Source organism: Equus caballus, chromosome 2 (genome assembly GCF_041296265.1).
Source record: "Equus caballus isolate H_3958 breed thoroughbred chromosome 2, TB-T2T, whole genome shotgun sequence".
In the NCBI taxonomy this organism is placed as follows: Eukaryota; Metazoa; Chordata; class Mammalia; order Perissodactyla; family Equidae; genus Equus; species Equus caballus.
Window position 1 is genome coordinate 9,887,042 of NC_091685.1, and position 25,289 is coordinate 9,912,330.

Genomic DNA, 25,289 nt, shown 5'->3' on the forward strand with positions numbered 1-25,289 from the left:
CCCATGCTGGCAAGACTACAGTCAAATCTTTATCTCACACACTATTCATAGGACTGTAAATTGGAATGATCCTACTGGAAAGAAATTTGGCAGTATGTATCAGGAGTAAGAAAAAGGTACATACTTTCTGAACCAGTAACTCCACTCTTGAGTATTCATCCCAGAGAAACCGTCTAATCCGAATGAAGGGAAAAACTGTATTCAGGAGGATACATTTATTGTAATGTCGTTTATAATAACAAAATAACAACAGCCTAAATGTCCTATATTTAAGTAAACTATGCGCTTTCACTAAATGGAACACTATGAAGTTATTAAAATAATGTTTACAATGACTGTGTAAGACTACTGGAAAACTTCTTATGATATAATGTAACCCAAAAATAACAGAATACAGAAAGTAGCAAAATCATATTTATGCCATGACTAGATTTTTGTTTTTTATATATAATTAGTACCCATGCATTATAGGCACAAATACTTACACAAGGGCTAGAAAACAGCATGGAAAAAATGGAAATGGCTGTTGAGGTGTTGAGATTTTTGTGTGCATTTTCCTCTTTATTTTGATATCATTAATATTATTATTTAATGATATATATTTTGGAAAGGATATTTTTAATAACATGGACTTCATAGTAAGAAACTCCATTTCAATCTTAGCTCCATCACTTACTAGTTATGTGACTTCAGGCAATTTACTTAACCTCTTTGAGCATAAGTTTCCTCATCTCTTAAATGGGGCTTAAATATCTGCATTATGAGAGTGTTGTGAGGCTAAACTAAGTAAACATAAAGAAAGCACTTGTTACACAGTAGATGTTCAATTAAAGATTTTTACTTTCTTTTTTTTTCCTGAGGAAGATTTGCCCTGAGCTAACATCCACTGCCAATCCTCCTCTATTTTTTTTGTGTGGGACACTTCCACAGAATGGCTAGTGAGTGGAGTAGCTCTGTGCTTGGGATTCAAACCCACAAACCTGGGCCACTGAAGCAGAGCACACTGAACTTTAACCACTCAGCCACAGGGCCAGGCCCATAAAAGTTTTTACTTCTTAATTAACTCTTTTCTAGAAAGGAATTATCAGTTTACAAAGATACACACACATACACGTATATATCAAAAATGTCGAAATAAATTAAAACTAGGTTAGGAAAATTAGGCAAGAGAAAATAAGGGCAGTTCAATAAATGTTAATTCCCCTTACTTTCTGAATTCCTGTCTATTAAAAGTGTAATGAGATTTAAGAATATTCTGGCTGTGTTGTTCAGAAATCAGAGATGAACAAGGCTTGTTTTCCAAAAGCAACAGAAAGAAAAGAGAGGAAAAGAAAAGAAAGCTAGAAAGAGACGTCTTCACCCTACTCTTCTCCCCAACACATACCCCCTTCATCAGACTTCAAGCTGTGCCCCTGGAGTTCCAAGAAAATCACATTCTGGGCTTTTTTTGTGGTAAACATATTTGCTTTCCCCACGTAACAAAAGGTATCATTTTGCTTTTAATTATGGGTTGTTATTATGCATTGCTTTTATTTGGCTAAGATGTTTGTTTCAGGAAAATTAATTTAGACAGTTCCATTTTTCAAGCAACAATACCTTCTGTCCCAGGCTTACAAAGAACAATTAGATCTGGATTCTTTCCTCACAATCAAGCTGGCAATTTCTTGTGGAAAGTCGTGGTCAATCAGCATGGAATGGAGCTTCCATGAAAGCCAGTCAAATGCAGAAAATAGACTTTTACGGCCTGGCACTTTTACTTCCCGCAGTATATATAACTCTGACATCGTGCAGTGGCACTACTCTGGCTGGGCAGGAACACAGATTAATGTTGCCTCACTCTCAGTGCCAGAGTTTTATTCTGAATGTCATGATATTTTTCACAGGAACTCCACAGTTTCGTGCAATTCAGCAAACATGACTGAGGGCCTGCTCTGTGCCAAGTACAATGGTAGAAGCTGGAGATGCTGATCTGAATCACAAGGCGTCCTTGCCCACCAGATGACTCAGGCAGATAATTGCAACCCGCGGTGATGATGTCTGTGGCCAGGGGCCTCAAGGAGGCCCCTAACCCAGACTGAGAGAGCAGAGGCTTCCAGGAGGTGATGATCTAAGAGATGAGTCAGTTAAAGAGAAAGAGGGGAGGAGTTTCCAAGCATGGAGTCCTGGAATTAAAAATAAAAGTCTTGGGGCCAGCCTGGTGGCACAGTGGTTAAGTTCGCATGCTCCCCTTGGGCGGCCCAGGGTTCGCCAGTTTGAATCCCAGGTGCGGACCTATGCACCACTTGTCAAGCCATGCTGTGGTAGGCATCCCACATATAAAGTAGAGGAAGATGGGCATGGGTGTTAGCTCAGGGCCAGTCTTCCTCAGCAAAAAAGAGGAAGATGGGCAGCAGATGTTAGCTCAGGGCTAATCTTCCTCAAAAAATAAATAAATAAGTAAATAAATAAATAGAAATAAAAGTCTTACCAGACTATGTGCTGTTCACCCAGTGGTTATGCGTCAAGCACTAGGCTAAATGCTTTACCAGGAGGTGGGTTGCTAAACCCATTTCAAAGTATTTACCTGACTTGCCCATGGTCACTTATGCAGTATGTGGTAGAGACAGGGTCAGAGAAGGTAAATCATTGGCTTGGACAGCAAGTAAGTAGCAAAGCTGGAGCCAGAACACACAGCTTCTGGGTTCCAAGTGTTTCTGATCCATTGTTTCATTCAGTCCTGACCACGGTTCTGTGCAGAGCTACTGTGAATTCCTTTGCACACTTGCTGAATGTGAAGGAGAATGGAAAGTAAAAAGACTTTATTGAACAATTACTTGAGTATGATAGGATCCTTTCAGAAGTCACAGCCTCCAAACTCCCACCTGCATAGAGGACAGTAAGGCTGATACTCTCAAAAAATCTGAAGCTTGGGGCCTGCCCTGTGGCACAGTGGTTGAGTTCCCACGCTCTGCTTTGGTGACCAGGGGTTTGCCGGTTCAGATCCCGGGCATGGACCTACGCACCACTGTCAAGCCATGCTGTGGCAGGCGTCCCACATAGAAAGTGGGGGAACATGGGCACTGATGTTAGCTCAGGGCCAGTCTTCCTCAGCAAATAGAGGAGGATTGGTGGCAGATGTTAGCTCAGGGCTAATTTCCTCAAAAAAAAAAAAAAAAAAGAAACTGAATCTTAATGTTTTTATTGAGTTTTGTGTATTATCTTTAAAAAAAATGTGGCTTTTATGTTATATCCCATAATATAGTGTTTCTTGTAATATAAAAATTCGAAGTGGAATTATATTTCTATTTAAAAATTCTTTTTATCCCCATTTTAGAGATGCTGAAATGAAAGGTTAAGTAATTTGTGCAAGGGCTATACCACTCATGAGTGTACAAGCTAAGATTTGAGCGCATTGTCTATCCTTTAGTCTCATCCATGGGACAGACCTGTGGCTTCTTATTCTGGCAAGTGCTCTTGCAACAACTGCATTTCACCTATCTCTGGTCCATAAGCCTCATTCAAAGGCAGCGTGGGAGTCAGGTCTGATGGTTCCAAATACTGCTCTGCTGGTATGTCACTGCGTGACCTGGCCATATCCTGTCACCCATTAGACCTCAAAATACCCTTTCTAAGGACCCCAAGAAGAGATTTCCCTCAGACCCCAGGTCAGGAAAGGTGGAGATTCTGTAATGCAACTGTTTTATTTGGGGTTTTTATTTGTTTGTTTCTGTTTATCCCTTAGGACACTGGGTATCTTGTAACTGAGTTTTCCACTGTGCCTAGGTTGCTAAAAAGCTGAGAGCCAAATTTGCACCCCACCTCTAGCAAGTAAACAGGTATCTCAGGATGTGAATTGTGAGTTGTACCTTGCACCTAGTATTTCTCCTATCCTTAGTTTTCTTTTTCTCCAAGTCTTTAGTTACATGTTTTTAATTTTATTGCATTATCTCATTGTAAGCATCTTCAAGTTCTTTTTTGGAATTAGTGTTACATATTAAATAACCAAATACATAAAGTGACCAAAATATAGTGCTTCAGGGAGATGCCCTGATAATTCTAAGAACCAAATGTCAAGCATAAACAGGCTCATTCGCTGCCAGAGACAGAGGGTAGTCAGGGCCTCATGGCCATCCAGGTTTCTGTCCTTCTAATCTTTCTTAAATTTGGCTCCACTTTCTCAGTGAAAAGTAAAATAGTTCCTGTCTTTAGGGCCCTTTCAATTACCACCTCTTGAAAGAAATCCTCTTGATAATGCCTCAACTAAAACCAGTTGAGTCAAATAAATAACATCATATTGGAACTCAGAACAAATTTCTAACTAAATTCCTCCCCAGGCTCCGCTCACCCACTCCACTCGCTTGCTTTCCCTAACAGATTTTTCTAGTTATCTACTCTTTCTTAGGCATGGATGGGATATAGACATAAATCCCTTCTTTTCACTCTACTGAAGGAGGCATACAAGCAAAGAGCACAGAACAGTGCAGCAGGTGACTTTTAGCAGCTCCCTTCCCGCTGTGGACTCAGTTTACTTTTCTCTGAAACAAAGTAGTTGGACTAGTTGATCTCCAGAGCCCCTTGCTTGACATCCCAGGAGGCTGTCATGGGATGGCCTCACTCATGCTGGATCTCAGTGACCCTAAGGATGAAGACTAATCACAGCTTTAAAGCATAAATTGAAGGCCTAAAGGGCATATCTTATAAACTCTAAAGTATAGTTCTACAGAAGTTAAGACTTACCCAAAACATTTACAAAAAAAGGGATTTTATAATCATAACTTTGGTAATAAGCCAAAACACCACATCTACAACAAACTTCCTGAGGCCCTCTTAGGGATCAGGTACAGGGAGAATACATACACAGATATGAAAAATATTCAGCTCTGACCTTGGAGGAGAAGGCAGGGGTGTAGGAGATGGAGAAGGGAGAGGTAGAGGTGGGGAGAAAAAAAAGACTAATACGTAAACACCTAACTATAACGTGGGACACCATTAAATCAATGCTTAGATGCTATGGCGACCAGGGGGCACTGGGGGGGCGTCTGTCAGCCATGTGTGCGTCTTCTCCAGCCTTGAGCTGCATCATCACGTTAGATGCCATGTCTGATCTTGCAGGTATCCTCATGGCTTCATATCACTGGAACGGACAGTGGGAAAGAAACAATCTGTCATGGCATGGAGTCTTCTGACTCATGACTTGAACAGCCTTCCTCCAGCTGTTTCTTGATGCATGGGTCTTTTCTCCAGAGCTAGGGAAAGTGAAGTCCTCCAGCACATCCCCTGTCTGACTGCTTGGGGTTGTAGGATGGGACGTGTGTCATTTCTCTCCAGCAAGAGTGAGAGCTTCAGCTATTTATCCCGCCCTCTTTAAAAACCTGATCCAGCCTTCCATCCTCAATCTTTTAACACATATTTAGACAGAACCCACTCTGCCAGGAGAGCTAAACCCTGTCCTTCCTGTCACGGAGCTTAGACTATAATGGGAATGACATTAATCAAATATAAACACAGGTAAATATAGAATTTCAAACTGTGAACACTAAGAAGGAAAAGTATGAAAGATCACACTGAAGTTGTAGCTTCTACCACTCCCTGTGTGCAGAGGCTGTTCCGGTGGTACAGCATCACCCACCATGCCTCATACTGCTCCTCTGCCTAGAAACATGGGAATCAGCCAAGATTTTTCCTCATTTCTCACAACTAACTGCTCTCACATCTAACTGAGCATAGGCTTCAGAGGCAAACAGTAAAGGTTTGAATCTAGGTTTTTCTGCTTAGCAGCAGTGACCTTGGGCAAGTAACATAACCCTTAACCCTCAGGTTCTTCGTTTGTGAAACGGGGTAAGGTGCCTGCCTCCAGAGGTCGTGAGGATTGCCACATAGTCAGTGCTCAGCAAACAGCGGCTGCTACAGCAGTGCTGCTATTTGTCCTGCTTCCAAAATGTCTCTGCCATTTCATGTGCTCCTCTCCATTTCCACTTGCCCTGCTTTTGTGCAGGCTGCCAGAGGCTGGGCTAAAAAGCTCCTTTAAGCTGCCCTGGGGATGAAAGCCACTTGCGTGCCTGGCTTTTCCAATAACAGGAAGCTACAGGAGCAGAAACTACTTGGTGAAATATATTGAAACAATATCACATGTGCAGTCCCAGCTATTGTCTGCTACCCGACTCTGCTTCCTGCTGAATTTAACCTCCAGTCGTGGGATTCTGTTTCAGCCTTGAGTGATGTTCACTCTCTCCCTGAATAAAAGGCTAATGCATTTTTTATTATCCTGATGAGAATAGATGCCCAAAAGGGAAGTTGAGCCTCAGCCACTGCTCAGATTCCCCTAGAAGGCGGCAGGCTTGGGGGATTCTTGGGGGTAGCATCCAGGTGTCAGCCAGTGGGCCAAGTGAGGCTTGAGGGATACCTTGAACTCTGGTGGCAGTACCTCTCCACATATTTTTCTTCAGAGCACATACCATAGTTGAAATTAATTCATATTGTATGGTTATTTGCTTAACATGTCTGTCTTCCACACTTCACTATTCACCTGCAGCTAGCTCTTTGAGGAGAGGGGCCATGTCTTTCTCCCTCTATGCTCAGCAACATCCCTGGTAGAGAGTAGATGCTCCATTGATATTTGTTGAAGTAACAAATAAATAAGAGTCAGAGAGTGAAGGCACAGTGCCGTCTGTGAAAGCCGTGTTGTTTATCAGTTGTTTATCACAAGGAGAAATGGAAAGAGACACAGCAAGGGCAGGAGCTAGGGTCAGGGAGCAGGTCAGGTGGTGCACACAGAATGGTCAGGCAAATATGAGGCCAGTATCCCACTCTGTGGGGTGTGAGCATGAGCTCAGTGCCTTAAGGCAGTGTTTTCCAAACTTTCATAATCCCTGCTCCCTCCCCTCTCAGAGGTGACTGCCTGTCCCTACTCCTCCTGCCAGGGGAGAGCCAGTGCTCTACATATGTCCCTGACCAACACAGTTAGGCCCACCTTCTTGTCTGAAGTTTGGTTCTGAAAATAATAGGTAATTTTTTATTTGTTTTCCAAATATAAGGTTGTATTATAAAGTAAAAACTGCTTTTTCCAAGTAGCACATAAAACTGATGGAGATTTTTCACACCTTTCTTGAATGTCAAGCTAAGAAGTCTAGTCATTATCAAAATGCAATGGGGATCATTAAGTTATCCTAAGAAAGGAGCAAGTTTAATTTTAGAACGATCAATCCTACAGCCAGTGGGGTAGCTAGACCTGAGGAAGATCACAAGTAGTGAGTTTGGAGAGAGGCCAGCAACACAGGAAATATTTCTTGGGAGCAGATTATGCTTAGGGGGCAGGGCAGGGAGGGAGCCTGAGTTCCCTAGATGCCTAGAAAATGAGCATACCTGGGGCAGGGGAGGGACTGAGCAGGGAAAGGGGTTCCTGGGAAAGGAGGGGCCTGAGCCCTGAAGCCAAATGTGTGCCTATGCCCATGTGACCCCTGTTTCCAGAGGATGTTGATCCCTAGGTGCTCCCCATGATGGCTGGCTTCTGAAGTGACAGGAGAATGCACAAGGATTACTGGTGCTCTTGTTTAAATCATCTCGTCTTGCCGTGAAAGACTGACTTTTCCCCAAATAGCTATCTTGCACGAAATGCACAAAGCAAAACAGAACACATAATCAGCGACTATTCTCTTCTACCACGCAGAACCCCACACATCAGATCAGCCCCTAAGCTCCCAGAACACCATGTCCCTTTCTCATTCTGAGAAGTAATTGGGATGCAGTTTGTGACCAAAATGAAAAGTCCATTTTTAACCATAGCCTCATAATTACCCATCCAGATGAAGAAGGCGAAATTCTCTGTGGCCCAATTCCCAGGTCCCCAAGGCAGAAACAGAAAGGATTTTGTGAAAAATTATGGGGGCAGTGTGTGTGTGTGCGTGTACGTGTGTGTGTGTGTGTGTGTGTGTGTGTACTGGGAAAGAGTAGGATAAAACTAAAGACGTCTTCTGATGACCAGTTCAGTAGGGCCCTGTCTAGTTGTCGTCTTGTTAAGAGGAGATTGGCAGATCTTCACTGAGCATCATCCATTTGTCAGGCACTGGGCTAGCCCTGGGAGGAGAAAAGCAATGCTGACGCAAGTCCTGCCCTCAAGGAGCTCACACAACCAGTGGAGAGGATGGAGGAGTAAACAAGCCAGGGAAATGCAATGTGATGGTGCTGTGATGGGGAAGATCAGGGGCGTAAAGACAAGATTCAGGGAAATATGGATAACTCTCGGAGCGAGGATGCTGGTAGACAATTCCTTAAGTATCTGCCATAGATGCCCTGGCCATCCCTAGCTGACACCAAATTCAGAGATTGCTCCTGTTGACTTTGGAATTCCCATCCCCTATGGTCTTTATGAAGTCATGACTCAGCATTCACCCCGTGGTGGTTAAGCATAGACGTAGGTTTCCTCTAAATGTCTATGGGGTACCACTTTTATCAGGGAAGGCTGAATTCAGGGCTCTTACACAGCCAGGAGTCCACACATCAACTCCTAATTGACCCAATGCTGGCCTACCCACACTCCTCCGAGAGTCCATGGAATACCATACAGGCACACTTGGACACATTTCCCTCTGTCTGGGTATGGAATTCCTTTACCTGAAGAGGAACATTCTCCCTAACTCTGCAAAACACACACACACACACACAACCGCTACCACATATGTGAAGGTCCTGCCTTCCTTAGACTGTAGCTTGTGGTCAGCTAGTGGTTCAACTACTCACCCCGCAGCCAGCAGGCCCTGTCAGCCTACCGAACCTGCTGCCTGGCTTGCTCACCTCATTTCCTCCGGCTGACACTGTGTATTCTGCCATCCAGGCAGTTAGATCATATATCATCTCCATATAAAAGGCACTCCTCTCTCTCAGTTGGTAACTAATTATAATAACTTGGTAATTCTTTATGTCCAACATGCCCCCCTCTATATAAAACTTACTGTACATTATTGGTCAAATTCCACAAATCATGTGCCCTATTTTTACAAATGCCATACAGTTTCCGTTGGAATCCCAAACGATTAGACTAGCTAGACTAGTTAGTAATGAAAACTTTCCGTTTCATTTCATTCTTGTTATTTTTGAAGGACTTTGAGGGAATCATTGGGATATTCCAGTTTTTTAGGTACAAATTGTTGCACAGTGATTCTTGAGCGCTTTGTTTTTATTTGCATGTAGAACGTGCAGATTTTGCAATCATATCTTAAGAGCTACAGGTTAAAACGATAGCCTACACTTATCTGCTGGGGCCACTAGGTGGTGCACACATATGTCAGTGAACTGTAGGTTAAATGGGCTTGTCACCAAGTTAGATTTAACTCAGCATCACAGGAGTGGCACAGACAATAGGAGCTGTAGGAGTCGAGGAGAGACACTGATCCTGTGGGTGGGAGTAAAAGAAGAAAGGTCTCCCAGATGAGGTGGGTAGACAGTTTTACTGGCTGCAGAGATGGTGGGAGCAAAATCATAAAGGCAAGAAACCCCAAATATGCGGCAGAGGAAAAGTCCTAGAGAGGAAGGGACAGGCTTACTTCCAACGCTGTTTGATGAATACCTTCCTAACAGGGAATAACAGAGTAGTTAAATCACTTGAACTAGATGACATCAAACATTCCTTCCAGGCCTTTGTGCTGGGCACTGGAAATATAGGGATGAAATGGCATAGTCTTGTCCTTGAGTAAGGACTTTGTGAGAAACAGAGAAGGAAACAGACAATTAGACAGAGCATGATAGGGCCAGCCCGGTAGCCGAGTGGTTAAGTTCGTGCACTCTGCTTCGGCAGCCCAGGGTTTTGCCGGTTCGGATCCTAGGCACGGACATGGCACTGCTCATCAGGCCATGTTGAGGCAGCGTCCCATATAGCACTGCCAGAAGGGCCTACAACTAGAATATACTATATGTGCTGGGGAGGCTTTGGGGAGAAGAGGAGGGAAAAAAATAAGATTGGCAACAGTTGTTAGCTCAGGTGCAAATCTTTAAAAAAAAAAAAAAGAGCATGATACAAAAGGTAGTTTTTACTCATCCTGCTCTAAGGAAGGGAGAGAAGGGGGTTAGATTTGGGAGTGGGCGTGCAGAGAAGCCCTCATGGAGGTCTGGACAAGTGACGAGAGAGGACAGCATGAGCAAAGGCATGGGGGTTTGACAAAGGCATAGGGGTTTGAAAGGATAATGTGGATTCCAGGAATGGTTCGGGTGAGTTTAGCAAATGTTTACTGAGGGCTGCTCTATGCCACGGACTGAATAATAGACCCTTAAGATGCTCTTAAAAGGCTCCTTAACTAGTGAGGAAGACACACATGCACTGAAAATTGCAATGTGAGAGAAGAGCTTAAAATTTGGTCCCTTTTAAATTCTGACTCTGTCCTTTGAGTCCCCAGTGTCCCGGCTATAGGGTTTCTCTGAGAACTCTTTCACCAGAAGAGGGCGCCCACAAGCACAGTACCTGGCTGCATTTGACTCACGGTCACTGAAGGTACTTCAGTCCCACTCATTTTAGAGGTGTGAAGTTTGAGGCCAGGGCCATACAGTAAGTTATCCAAAGTCACACAGAGGAGCCAGGACACAGCCCAGGTCTGTCTGACTCCTGTCAGGTTCTCCTCCCTTCTTTCCCTACTGGACCCTGGACACAGAATTACCCTTTAGAGTTAGCTCTTAATGAGGAAATAGACACTTTTCAGATAAATAGACCTCCTTTACCAACTACAGTTATCACAAAGTCAAGCCCATGGAAAAATAGAAGGACGCATCGTATTCTTTCCTCTTGCATGAGGGAAGTGCCAAGCCACACAGGTGGGCCTTGGCAAAGGCAGCTTGAGCCAGTTGCACGACTGGCCTGGTTCTGTGTTTGGGAAGGAAGGCAATCTGGCTCCAGCATTCCTTCTAGCCCGCGTGTGTGGGTGTGTGTTTCATTTCAGCAGCGAGGATGTGCGTTCACAATGTAGGTCAGTGACATCTTGGAATTGCATTGTTTTCTTGAAAATGACAACTGGAATGAGTTATGAGCTGGCAGGAAAACAGGGATGTGTGAGTGAGAAGGCTCTGAAAGGATACAGTTTGGTTTTAGGCCCATGAGAAGTCACTGAAGCAAGGGGTAAGAGAGATCTTTAAGAGGTTTTGACTGGGGACAGTTCAAAGTTAAATGGAGGAGGAGAGAGACCACAAGGCCAAGGAGATCTGCACCAGGTCTTACGAGGAAAAGGCAAAGGAACTGGGAATATTTACCAGGAGAGAAGAAGACACAGATCTGCAGATCTGCCACTTGTCGTGGTCTGAGGCAGCTGGAAACAGTGACGCTGTCACCAGGAAGTGGCTTTTAACCTTGCTCAGAGTAGAGCTATCCACTGATAAGAAGTAGTGAGCTCACCCTCAAGAGGAAGGATAAAACGGAAGCAGTTCATTCCAACTGCTGGGGATGTTGCAGAGGGGTTCCTGTCCTGGTGGCAGGTCAGCCTCATTGACCTTTGAGCTCTAGGTATCCATAATTCTATGAAAAGGGAAGAGGCAGTTTTTATAAACCAAGAGTCACATGGTCTATCAGTAACAAAACATCAATACAAAAAATAGCTCTTTTTATTGAGCACCTATTAAGTATGTATCATGCTAAGCGATTTATGTGCATTGTATTTTGGGCTTTCAAGCCGGGATTAGAACTGACTGAATTCTAATCCTGGCCCTGCCGTTTAGTGAAGGTGTGGTCTTGGGCAGATAATTTCTCCTCTTTGAATCTCATCTCCCACCCTTATACATTACCAACCCTATAGGATTGCTGAGAGTAGGAAAAGAAATGGCACATCAAAGCACCTGGTACTGCGTCTGGCCTATAGTTAGTACTCAAAAAATGTTGCTGCCTTCCCCTTTCTGCTTTAGCAGAATTTCAGGGAGCCATTCTTGGAGAGAGGCAAGATAAAGAGGGAAATGCAAGTGAAATGAATCCACTGGATGAAATACCAGGTAATCAAAAGATCCTGCAATGTGTATCCTGGAGCAGTGGTTCTCAAAATGGAGTTTGTTTGAACTCCCTTTAAGAAAAAAATTATAGTTTTCCAGTACTGTTTATAGAAAATCAAGTGTAGGAAATAGAAAGAGATGGACTGGGGCTTAAGGAATCCTGACTCTTAAGTCTTTAAGAGAGTTGTTCACCACTACCTGCCTCCCCAACGCCCCACCCCCCACCGTCGCCTCCAGTACCGACTTCTCCACCTCCACGTTCCCACGACGTCCAATGCAGGACAGAGCTTTCTCATAAATATGCTGTGACGGGGGCAAGCCTCCTGAGATATTGATCACCTCAGCCCTTGGGGTAGCCAAGGCAAGTTGCCTCCAGACACAAGCAGCCTCATCTATATGGCCTAGTATACCCGAGAAATATTATTTTCCATGAATGTTGTGTAATACAAAGAGATGAGGATTCAGTTAAGAGAAGGAATGTTTTGATCATCAGTAGTTGAAACTGACATAGCATTGTTGAGCAGATTCAATAAATTTACCAGCCCAGGAGTATCTTAGTTAGAAAGAAGTTTCAGGAGGGTAACAGTGACTTAAGGACCCAAAGCAAAGAGGTTGCCAGGATATGACTTACCCAGTGCAGCCAGTGTGAGCAAAGAGAAATTTAAGGCCATCTGGTACAAAGGAATGAGCCCATGGCTGGGAGTCTGGAAAGGGACTTTCTTTGTGGCTGTAGGTAAGCCACATTCCTCTCAGGGCCTCATTTTCTCTAAGTATAATATAGGTTTGGCTGGAAGACCTCTCAGCTCTAACCATCCAAGACAAGGAGGCCCTCCATGTCCCTTTGTCTCTAGGGTGCTAGGCCTGTCTGCAGAATTGTGGGGGAGCACCACCTTTTCCACATGGTACCCTGCTCTGTGTGACTGAGCATTCCCTTTGCACATCCACCCTGACCAGCTAAGCACCAGGTTGGCTCTGGCTCAAATCAGTGCTCTCACAATGTGTTTTCTTTTGCAGCAACAGCGGCAGCTTGACCTCCTGACAATAACCAGCCCTGGTGAGTAGGTGCTGCTGTTCTGTTTTGGCTTTTCCCTTGTGTCCTAGAGCAATGCCTGGTTTCCTATGCAAATGCAATTCCTGCCCGCCTCCTTTGACTCCCTGAATGGACAGCACAACTCCCACCCATCATGAACAACCCTTCCCTCCCATCCTCTGCCCTGCAGGCAGTTTCTTTTCTCCCTCCCAGCTCTGTGCCGCCTCCTCTTGACTCTGCAGATAGCGGGGCTGATGCTCTGATGTTGCTGTGTATTCTGGGGCTGAGTTCTCCCCAATCACTCCGTGGACTCATATGTCAAGGGAGTGTTCTGGTCTCTTGAGAAATAAGTTTTAAAATCATGGGGAATGGGGAAGCTGGCTGGTGAGTGGCATGGAATGAAGGGTGATGATGGTTCATGAGGAAGGGCCAGTCTGGGGAAATGACCAGATTTGGTCTTCCATGCTGAGGGTCAGGATGACTCTTGTCACCTTTATGGGAAGGACAAGTCCCCCAACAAAGCTGTGGCCCTGGGATTAAAAGGTCCTTCTGTCTCCTAGGCTTGGCATCTAGCCTAGAAGGAAGTTGAGAAGTTTAGTTTTACCAGAAAGGCATTTTATTTTGGTTTGGGAACTTGAGACAAAACTGGCCAACAAGAGAAGCTGCTCTCTCTTGGAATCCAAGGGGGTGATGATGCCAGCAGGGTAGTGAGCACTCAAGAGTGGGTGTGGAGCTTCATCCATTGGTGATATTCATCTTTATCCATTGGTGATATTCAAAATATTTAACAGCCCTGGTGACGCCCTGCTGTTAGGTGTTAACACGTTGGTTACTGGACTGTGGGGAGATGGGGTCCTGGGGAGGGGCTTGGTGTGGCAGAGGGGTCACATGGCAGGGTTGAGGGGCTCTAGGAGTGGCTAACTACCAATAAAAAAGGAGGTATTTCAATATTTTAGTGACCAATTTGGCTGTGCCATGTCGTCTCTGCCTTCCATCAAGCCTGTCGTGCTGTATCTGGGGGCCGGTTGGCTCACATACAAGGAGATTGAGAAATTGTCCTCTGCAGGCACTATCCTAGCGCAAAGACTCGTCTTCAGTCCATGTAACTGAGATATAAGACAGTGACTGCAAGTGGAAGTTGGATCCACCCAGTTCTGGTGACCTAACTGTATTTCCACCTGATAGAGCTTGGGACTTTAGAAGACGAAGATGAACTACTTTGAAAATGTTTAATCTATTCCATAGAATGAACTATGTTTAACATATATGATTGATATATATAGAAATTCCAAATCATGGGCTAATGTAAGTAAAGTGGCTCAGTTGTGTGACCTACCAATCCCTCCCCACGAAGGTGTTGGTGAAGGGTTGCTCTTCTTTGTGATTGTGTCCTGTTCTACTCCACGTGTGCTGACCCAGATTGCCTGCTTTCACATCCTAGTCTCATGTGGTCACACCCTGATAGGATTCCAACATACGAAGTGGAGAGAGTTCTTGATCTGACTTCAGTTGCTTTAGAAGGAAACTTTCAGACTCTGTTAACTGCAGTTCTTTTGTGCCAGCTCTTTCTGTTCCTAATTGCTACTGCACAAAGTCAAATAGAGTAGTTGTGACCCTCAGTGCACTCCTTTTGCCCAACTGTGGAATTGAAAAATGTTAAGTGCAGGTGTATAATTTTCCCTGCTTTTACATGAGAGAAGAGTACCTTCTGGGCCAAAGCTTCCCAAAAGTTGGTTGTGGCACACTGGGTACTGCAAGTAGGCTACACTTATGTGATTTTGTGAGATAGACACTGTGAGATGTTGACACACTCAGCTCTCAGAGGGACAGGTAGGACCTGGGGCAGCTGGAGCCCCCAGGGTAGTAGCCTCTTCTCCAGTGTGTCAGACAAATGTTATCCATGACTTGCAAAGGTTAGGAAGCACCATTAGACCATTGTTATCTGGACAACTGTATTCCATGTCCAGGTACTTTCCCCGATTGTTATTAGCTGTCTTTCACTGCAAGCTGCAGCACTACCAGTGGGCTTACTACCTCTCTAGGGCTACCGGTGGGAGGTGCTACCTTGTTGGGGCTCCTGAGGCTGTTGAGACCATCCTCAACACAGAACTACAGTCTGATGCTGCCATTCCGCATAGACTAGGAGCCTTCAGAAATGCTGGCTGAGAATTTGGAAGCCTTAACAATCTGTGTTATCTTCTTTAAATTCTTAATTTATTTATTATTGATAATTTTGAGTATACAGAAAAGAGTAGAATATAATGAACATTTACTGTCCCCCCCCCCCGCACCAAACACTTTGGCTTTATCATGTCATATCTATGCCACAGAGTCCCCTATTTAAAAATATATAGATTTAGTTGAGACTTTTCTGTACTCCTACCTGATTGTATCTTTCCCCTTTAGCCTATAGGTAACCACTGTAATAATTTCAACATTTTTCCATATATGTGTATCCAAAAATATAACTGGTATAACTGGTGTTGTTTGACAAAGTCCTATAAATGATGTCACACTATAAATGTCATTCTGTGACTTTTCTTCTACTCATTATTATATTGTAGAGATTCATCTATGTAGTTACATGTAGCTCTGGTGCATTCCTTTTAACTGCTGTGTGGTATTCCGCATATGATTACATCACAATTTCTTTATACGTTCTATTGATCATAATTTAGGTTATTGCCAGTTTTTTTTCAACTGTAAACAATGCTAAAAAGAGCATTTTTTAATGTGTCTCCCTGTCATAAGTATGAGAATTTCTCTGGGGCATATAGCTAGGAGAGGAATTGCTCATTATATGCATCTTCAAATTTACCACATAATGGCTAATTGTTTTCTAAAGTAGTTGAACAAATGTACTCTTCCTACAGCAAAGTATAAGAGTTTACATTTCCCTGAATCCTCAACAACTGGAATTGTCAGACTTAGGACTTTTTACCAGTCATCACGATAAGCATGAAATGGCGCCCCATTGTTTTTGTAATATGTGTTACCCTGATTACTGGTGGAATCGGTTATCTTTTTGTATGTTTATTGACCACTTTGGCTTCTGCTTTTGTGAATTGACTTTTCATAACCTTTGTCCATTTTTATTGGGTTGTTTCTTTTTATTGATTTGTAGTTCTTTATTAGTCTGAATATCAATACTCTGTCACTATATGTGCATTGCAGATATCTTCTCCCAGATGATGGCTGTGTTTTTTGATTTATAGAAGGTTTTTTCTTTTAATGTAATTGAATTTATTAATCTTCTTGCTTTATGAGCTTTGCTTTTGTGATTTATTTAAGAAACCCTCCTCTATCTGGATATTATATTCTCCTGTGTTCTAAAAATTGTCAAGTTTTATGTCACACATGGGTCTTTATCTCATTTAGAACTGATCGTTGTGTATGATATGAGTTAGGGGTTTAATTTTTTTGTCTACATATGGATAACCCATTATCTCAGTACCATACAACAACTAGTCCATCCTTTCTCCCCCTTATTAGCAATTACATGTCTGTCATCTATCAATTTTCCTATACAGAATCTGCTTCTGAGCTCTCTGTGCTATTCCATTGGTCTTCCATCTTACTTTGCAGTGACTCTACTCTGTTTTAGTTATAATAGATCTTAATTTTAATGCTGTCTTTATAATTGGTAGGGAGATATTCTTCTCCCTTTCCCATTTAAGGTCATCTTTTGAAAGCATAATCTTTTTTTAAAAATAGAATCTAATAATCTCTGTATTGCAACAGGTGAATTTAATCTATTTGTATTTATTATAAGTACTAATATATTTGGACATATTTCTACCACCATATTTGTGCTTTCTGTTTACTATTCATTTCCCCTTTTTTTCTTTTGCCCTGCCTTTTTGAGGATTATATTTTGTATATTACCTGCTTTTTTACCCATCTGCAGATTTAGATGCTGTAGATTTTATTTCTCACCTTTAACTGGTTACCCTTTGGATATATACTTGACTATACATTTTCTTACAAAGTCTACAGTTATTCAAAATTTCTGTCATCCTTTCAGCCACAAAAAGAGCCTTAGCATGCTATAACTGCCTATTGAACACTGCCCTGTGAACACCTAGTTATTATTTAGACTTTTAAATTAAACTTTTGCCAAAAAGAAAAACAGTGATGATGATTTTGATGATGATGATGATGATGATGATGATGATGATGATGATTAGGGGCTAATTGATTTTCCTGCACAGCTTTTGAATTTTTGTCTTATCCTGTTTATTGTATTCCAGGATTTTCATATGTTACCTTACTAAAGTGAATCCTTGAATAGCTATTTTAGTGAGAGCCCATGGGCAACCCTCTTAATCTGTATATGCCCTTATTTTGACTTCTCTCTGGAATGATAGCTTGGGTAGGTATAAATTCTAGTTTGAAGAAAACTTTGCTGTGTACTTTTAGAATTGTTTTCACTGTTTTCTGACATCCATAGTTGCTGATGCGAATCTGCAATTATTTAATTGTTTTCGGTAACTTAACTTGGGTAAGTTTCAAGACTGTTTTTTAATATTAACATTCTTCTTTTTCACTTTGACATGTCTAGGTGTGAATTTATTTCTCTTTACCCTTCTTGGTGCACTGAGAATCTATGGTACTTTCCACCTGAGAATCTATGACTTTCTTTAATTCTGAGAAATTATTGGCAAATTATCTTTCTTATATTGCTTTTCCTCCACTCCTTTGACTCTCTTCTTTAAAAATTTCTGTTAGACGAATTTTGGATTCTCTCAAGTGGCCTTCCGTGGTTCTTAACTGATTTTCATAATTTTTATTATTTTATCTTACTGCACTGATTCTGAGTTCCCCGCAAGTAGCTTGCATTCATAAATTCATTTTTTGACCATGTCTAGTCTAGAATTTTTTCTGTCATTTCCAATATTTCAACGACTATATATTTTTAATTTCTGAGATTTCTAATTTTGTTCTTATCCACCTGTTCTTGTTTTATTTCTGCCTATTCTGTTTCATAATTTCTTATTCTGTTTTAATGTCTTCATTTGTTTCTTTGAACATCCTCAATATGCTTATTTTAAAATCTTTGTTCTATAAAATAAGTTTCATCTGGAGTGAATTCAAGTTATAATTGTTGATTTTGTTTAGTATCATTTTTGGTATTCAATTTCTTTATGCAATTTGAAATTTTAATTTGTAAGATCACTTTGAGGAGGAAGTTTTCTGTTATTCTCTCCCCTCATCCCTGACCCCCCAAACTCCCACTATGCTCACATCTCTCTGTACTGTGGTTTTTACAGTTGACTCTACCCACATCTTCAGTTCAGTACCTGGTAGATATTGGGGATATGGCAGATCCAATGACAAAAAGTCAGCAGGATAGCTTGGCATTGCTTCTGATTCCTACAGCTATATTCCTCACGTCTCTAGGCCTGCAACTCACAGGAGCCCAGAAAGTGCTGCAGCAACATTTTTTTTCCTAGGTTCCTTTCATGACAGGGGGGTCCCACTCTAAGTCCTTGCTCTAAACAGAAGATCTTGTCTCTGATCCTCATCTCCTATAGAGCTCTTTTTTTATTTTTCTTTTTCTTTCTTTTTTTTTGGTGAGGAAGATTCTCTCTGAGCTAACATCTGTTGCCAATCTGCCCCTTCTTTTTGCTTGAGAAAGATTAGCCCTGAGCTAACGTCTGTGCCAATCTTCTTCTATTTTGTATGTGGGTTGCCACTACAGCATAGCTTGACAAGTGGTGTAGGTCTGCACCCAGGATCCAAACCCATAAACCTGGGCCACCAAAGTGGAGCACACTGGACTTAACCACTATGCCATGGGGCAAGCCCCTCCTATAGTGCCCTTTTAATCCCTGTTATACCACAGGAGGCAGACTTTCAGCTGCTACTATCTGCTTCTATATCCAGATCTCAGCAAGGAAGCAACCTCAGGACCGCTTGCCCTTTTGCATTTCTGTACATTTCAGCTTCATGAAAATATTTCCCTCACAATGGAGCCCAATTATATATTTTCATTTCTTTTTGCATATATTATCCAATATTACTATTTGATAGGAATGAAGGGGCTTATTGAAGCATGAACTTATTTAGTCATTTGACCCACAAGTCCAACTATAGTTTCTTCTTTTCTTTTTGGAAAGTTTATTCTCCTATAACCTCTGTGATAGAAGGGAGGCAGTATGAGAAAATATTTTTCTCCTATCCAAGTAAATCCTTTGCCATGAGACTAAAAAGACTGTTACTTTTTGTACATGGATATGCAAATATATATGTAATTTTAAAAAAATTAGAATGATACTGTATACACTGTTTTTATTTGAATACAGTGTGAACATTTTATTTGAATATAGTATGGACATTAATAACATCTCAATGTTATTAAATATGTTCTAAGAGGAAATTTTATATACCTGAAGAGCACTCTATTTTATTTTTAACTCCCCTATTATTATGTATTAAATTGTCCCCAATTATTTAATTATAAATAACACCACAATGAATGTTCTTGTATAAGTATTTTTGTGTGCATCTTTATTAGGAAAAATTTGTGGAACGAGAATTACTGAGGACAGGTATTCATAGTTCACTAGTCATGACAGGCTAGGTTACACTGAAGTGACAATGACATCAAAATTGCAGAGGCCTAAAAAGCAAAAGTTTAGGGGCTGATTCAGTAGCGTAGTGGTTAAGTTTGTGCTCTCCACGTCACAGGTTTGGATCCCAAGCACAGACCTAGCTCTGCTCGTCAAGCCACACTGTGGGGGCATCCCACGTAAAATAGAGGAAGTTTGGCACAGATGTTAGCTCAGTGACAATCTTCCTCAAGCAAAAAGAGGAAGATTGGCAACAGGTGTTAGCTCAGGGCCAATCTTCCTCACGCACACAAAAAAGGGTTATTTTTCACTTTTGGTACATGTCCTTCATGGAGTGGAGTCAGCTCTGCTCTACATCATCTTTACTCTGGCACCCAGGCTGACAAGTATCCTCTGTTTGGAACATTGCTGGGTGTCTTAGTTTGGGTTCCCTAAGAAGACCTTGAGATAAATATTTTAGTGCAAATGGTTTATTTGGGAGGTGATTCCAGAGACTTTGGGAGAAGTGATCCAGTAAAGGGAAGAAAGGAAAGAAAGTCTCATTATCAAGCAAGCTACCACTGAGGCCAACTGGGACTTAAACCTACTAGGGAACCCTGGGAGTCAATGTGGAAAGTAAGCCTCAGAGTCATCCCTCTGAGGGGCGTGGGAGTGGGGCTCGGGGTGTTACTTCCAATCTGCTCAGTGTATGGACATAGCAGATTCCAGTGACCAGAGGAAGCCCTCAGGAGAGATTTGCAGGTGTTGGCAATTGGAAGTCATTCAACATGTAGAGAAATAATAAGTGCCAGGAGAATACGTGAGAGTGCAGGAAGACACTGACAGCAGCTGCCATAAGGATCATCACGGCAAAGGAAAAAGGGACAGGTGGTGAGCCATATCCCTGCTCTTAAACAATTTTAGAAGGGGTCACTTCTGCCCGCATTTCCTTGGTCACAGCAAGTCATATGGCCACTCCTAAATTCAATAGAGACATAGAATCTTCCCACAGGGAAGGGCCCTGCTTTGAGGAGAACTAGTATATGTGGCAATGATCAATATACTTTATCACACTTCTAGGAAGATTTTTATATTCCCACCATCAAGTTAAAAGTGATGGTCATAAGGGAAAAGGGGAGTGGGGGGAGGGCACAAAGGGGGAAGAGGTGTACCCACAACATGACTAACAATAATGTACAACTGAAATCTCACAAGGTTGTAATCTATCATAACATTAATTAAAAAAAAAAACTGGAATGAAAAAAACAAACAAACAAACAAACAAACAAAAGTGATGGTCATAGCTTTTGTTAAATAACAGCTTTATTGAGATATAATTCACGTCATAAAATTCATCCTTTAAAGAGCACCATTTAGTGGTTTTCAGTACATTCACAGAGTTGTCCAACCATCACCACTAATTCCACAACATTATCATCTCCCCACAAAGAAACTCTATAGCCATTAGCAGTCACTCCCCATTTCTGCCTTTTTCCAGGCCCCGGCAACCACTAATCTACTTTCTGTGTGTATGGATTTGCCTATTCTGGACATTTCATATAAATGGAATTATATGATATGTGGCCTTTTGTGACTAGCATTTTTTACTTAACATAATGTTTTCAAGGCTCATCCATACTGTGGCATATATCAGTACCCCATTTCTTTTTATTGCCAAATAATCTTCTACTGTATGGATATATCACAATTTGTTTATCCATTCATCTATTGATGGAAATTTTTGGTTGTTTACATTTTTTGGCTATTGTGAATAATGCTGCTACGGACATTTGTATACAGGGTTTGCTGTGGACATATGTTTTTAATTCTCTTGGATGTAAACCTAGAAATGGAATTGCTGGGTCATATGGTAATGTAATGTTAGGATAAACATTTTGAGAAACTACCAAACTGTTTTTCAAAGTAGCTATACGATTTTACGTTCTCATCAGCAATGTAGGGCCCTTCCATTTCCCCCACCTCCTCTCTAACACTTGATATTAGCTGACTTTTGATTATAGCCATCTTAGTGGGGGTAAAGTCCTATCTCATAGTAGTTTTGATTTGTATTTCCCTAATGACTAATAATGTTGAACATATTTTCATGTACTTGTTGGCCATTTGTATATCATCTTTGGAGAAATGTTTAGTCAAATTATTTTCCCTTACCCATTTTTAATTAAATTATATTTGTCTTTTTATTGTTGAGTTATAAGAGTTTTTAAATATGTATTCTGGTTACGAAATCTTTTATCACATATATGATTTACAAATATTTTTCCCCATTCTTTGGGTTGTCTTTTCACTTGCTTGATGTCCTTTGAAGCAGAAAAGGTTTTAATTTTGATCAAGTTTAATTTATCTATTTTTCCCTTTGTTGCTTTTACTTTTGGTATCATATCTAAGAAAATGTTGCCTGACCCAAGGTCACAAAGACGTGCTCCCATGAGTTAGTTTTTTTTATATGATGTGGAATAGGAGTCCAACTTACCTCTTTTGCATGTGGCTGTCCAGTTTTCCTAGCACCATTTGTTGAAAAGACTGCTCTTGCCCATTGATTTATCTTGGTACCCTTGTCAAATGGTCATAACCTTTTGATGGTATAGACTACAAGGCCAGCGTTTAGGAAGTATCCAAATACTGGTACTCTGTGCCAGAGCTCTGTTAGACACTTTCTATATATTTTTCACATAACCCTACTCACTACCCCATAAGACAGAATCATCTTTCCTGGTTTGCAGATGAGCAACCACGATGCCGCATGATTAGGAGAATTGCCCACGTGAATGCAGTTAATAAATGATGGTGTCAGGATTCAGATCCAGATCTATCTGATTCTAAATCCTTTGCCTTTTGCAGTTTTACATATATATATCACTTCATTTGTGATATTGGCCCACGGAGTCTTCTTTCCCAGACAGAATTCAAGCTGACCCACTTGGCTGGGGATAAGGAAAGCCTGGAATGGCAGGGACATCATAGTCCCTGGGGCTTTTGTATTAACTAGGTTGTGTCCTGAAGAGACAATTGATTTCCTAAAATATCATACAAACCTCAGAAAAAAATCCCACCTAGATTTGTTCCTGATTACAAATATTCACAGAGTTTCTTATCCTCTCTCAACCTTATTAAAACAAAACCTATGTTAAATTGTGATAGGCTGAGCCTGCTGGCCACTACATGACAACTTTGGGCTTTGTCTCCAATTAAAGTCCCCCATGATATAAACTCAGCCCCTCTGGAGTCTAAAAGAACAAGAGACGCCAACCTAGCCATTGTTACCTGCCTCTTGGCCATTTTTAGAGCCAACACAGCCTGTGAAGCTGGTTCAGAGTGGCCAGGACCAGGAATAAAGCCAAGCCAGAGGACTCCTGCCCTCACAGCCAGAAAGTTAGCAGCACAGTGGACGTGCACAGGGAAGTTGGTTCAAAAACTGCATACACATCATTAAAACAACTTTAAAGAGATCTTTAGAGAAGAAAAATAAATCACTCCTAGTCCCACAGCCTTAGCACAATACAAAACCTAATTCTATTTATACATTTTCCCTTTTAGTTCATGTCTATATTCAGAAACATATTTACATAATTGCAATCACAGTAAGTTTTTATATACATCTTTTTTCACTTAACGTTATTTCATAAACAATCTTCACGTTGCTATGTAGTTTACATACTTACCATCTTTTTATAATAACTTTCTCTATTAAAAAATTGCACATGCCCATGGTGCAAATTTTGAAAAACACAGAAGTTATAAAGATGAAAATATTAGTTATCTCCCAGAGGCAATCACTGTTTAATATTTTAACACATTTACTTCTTTGCCTTTTTTTCCATGCATGTATAATTTTGTTTTACATAGTTGAGATCATATAGAATATAGGATTTTATCTTGATTTTTCACTTAATATTACAGCAAAAATATTTTCCCATGCCACTAGTGTTGGATATTTAACTTGATTCTAGTTTCTCAATCTTATGAATAATTTATCAACCTTTGTGTGTATATTTTGGTCTACATTTTAGGTTATTGTCTTACATTACTAGGGATGGAATTACTAGATCCATGAGAATTTTATGAGCATTTTAAAGACATACTTATTTTTTAAAGTTCTAGTAGCTTCCATCTTTTATATGTCAACTGGTTTACAAAAATACATGCCCTACTGTTGTGCATTTGTTTCATTTCCAGATGTTTTTCTCTTATAAATAACTCTATCATAAAATTACCTGTGAAAAAAGCATTTTACTTCTTTTGCATAAGTTCTTTATACTGGATATTTTAAAAGTGAAATTACTGGGCCAAAGAGCATTGATATATTTAAGGAATTATTGAGTCTTATTGCCAACTCATTTCCAGAAAGGTTGTATCAATTTACATTCCCACCTCCATCCCCCAACCTCCTTCTCTCATGACAACAATGAAAAACAAAAGCATTGGGTATTACTCATAAGATGTATTAAATCTAAGTAAACAAATTCCAGAATCTGAGAAACATATAAAGGCAGAGAGAAACATGTTTGTTCTCATGGTCCCCAGGAGACAAATTGAGTAGTATGTTCCTAGGATATTTGTCCTGGGAAATCTATATAGGATGCCACAGCCCAGTACTCAGATAAGGAGGTTAATGGGAAGGGTCAAGGGTCCCATTTTGGAACATCTGGATGGGTGGGCTGAGCTCTTAGAAGGGGAATCGGATGTGTGGCACCCAAAAGCACCACAGCTGATCAGCACGAAGGAGGTCAGGTCAGGAAAGAGCTGGCAAGACCTTGGCCATCAGACTGAATGTAGGCCCCAGGCCTAGAGGAACTGGAATTCAAGGCAGGAAAGGTAAAATTAAGGCACAGGAACTATATAACTAGGAGTCTTTAATCACAACCTAAATTAGCTTAAGCAAAAATAGGCAATTCATTGGTTAATGTGCATAGATAATCCAGAAATAAATTTGCCTTTCTGTGTATCTTGATATAGGGCTCAGAGGGCCCAGTCTATTTTTCTCCTTCTCTTAACTCAACTTGCTCAGTGTTAACTCTATTTCTAGCCACATGTGGTCTCAAGATGGCAGGATTTACATTCTCCCAAATTCTAGTCCAGTAGGAAAAAGAGAGAGACTTTCACCGAGCAGTCCTGGCAGAATCTCTATTGCTTCTTGTTCTGTGATTGGGTCATTATGAACTCATTTTGAACATGTATTTTTGTCCAGGGAAATCTACTGTGCTAACTGGTTGAGAGTTGAGTTGTAAACATTATCCATGAAACTGGGGAATAAATTGGGACCTGACATTACCTGGAAATGACCCAAGATCACATGAATTTTTGCAGTGACTAGCTCTGTGACCCAGCTAAACCAACTGTGAGGATGATAAGGTCTGAGAGCAGAGCAAACATTGATCTGTTCTGCAGCAGCCCTTGTATCCAAAAGGCTGGGCCCAGCAGGAACTCCAGGGATAGAATCTCTGGGCAAGACTCATCATCGGGTGGGGGCTATATCGTGGACCCAAAAAGGGTCTTCCTGGTTAAAGCTAGACCCACACCAGTGGCCAAGGCCACAGACAACAGGATCTATACTTAACAGATATGGAGCAGGATGCCAGCCTTAGCTGGGAGTCGACAGCGTGTAGTGAAAGTTTGGGAACCAGGTACACCTGGCTTCCAATCTTGATTCTGCCACTTCTTGGCTCCATGTCCTTAGGAAAATTGTTGAACTGCTTTGGGGCTTAGTTTTCCATCAACTGTGGATGGTGGCACCTACTTTATAAGGATGAAATGAA

General features: G+C 41.4%; 1 protein-coding gene across 4 annotated transcripts in view; it reads left to right on the forward strand.

The window, feature by feature from the left end:
• The window catches only part of AGBL4 (AGBL carboxypeptidase 4), a 1,218,758-nt gene that overhangs the window by 879,200 nt on the left and 314,269 nt on the right, over positions 1–25,289 (forward strand). For all 4 annotated transcript variants that reach the window (XM_023636827.2, XM_070260014.1, XM_023636828.2 and 1 more), the window contains one exon: positions 12,949–12,988. In XM_023636827.2, the coding sequence (XP_023492595.1) occupies positions 12,949–12,988 (40 nt within the window). The remainder of the gene's footprint in view (positions 1–12,948; positions 12,989–25,289) is intronic.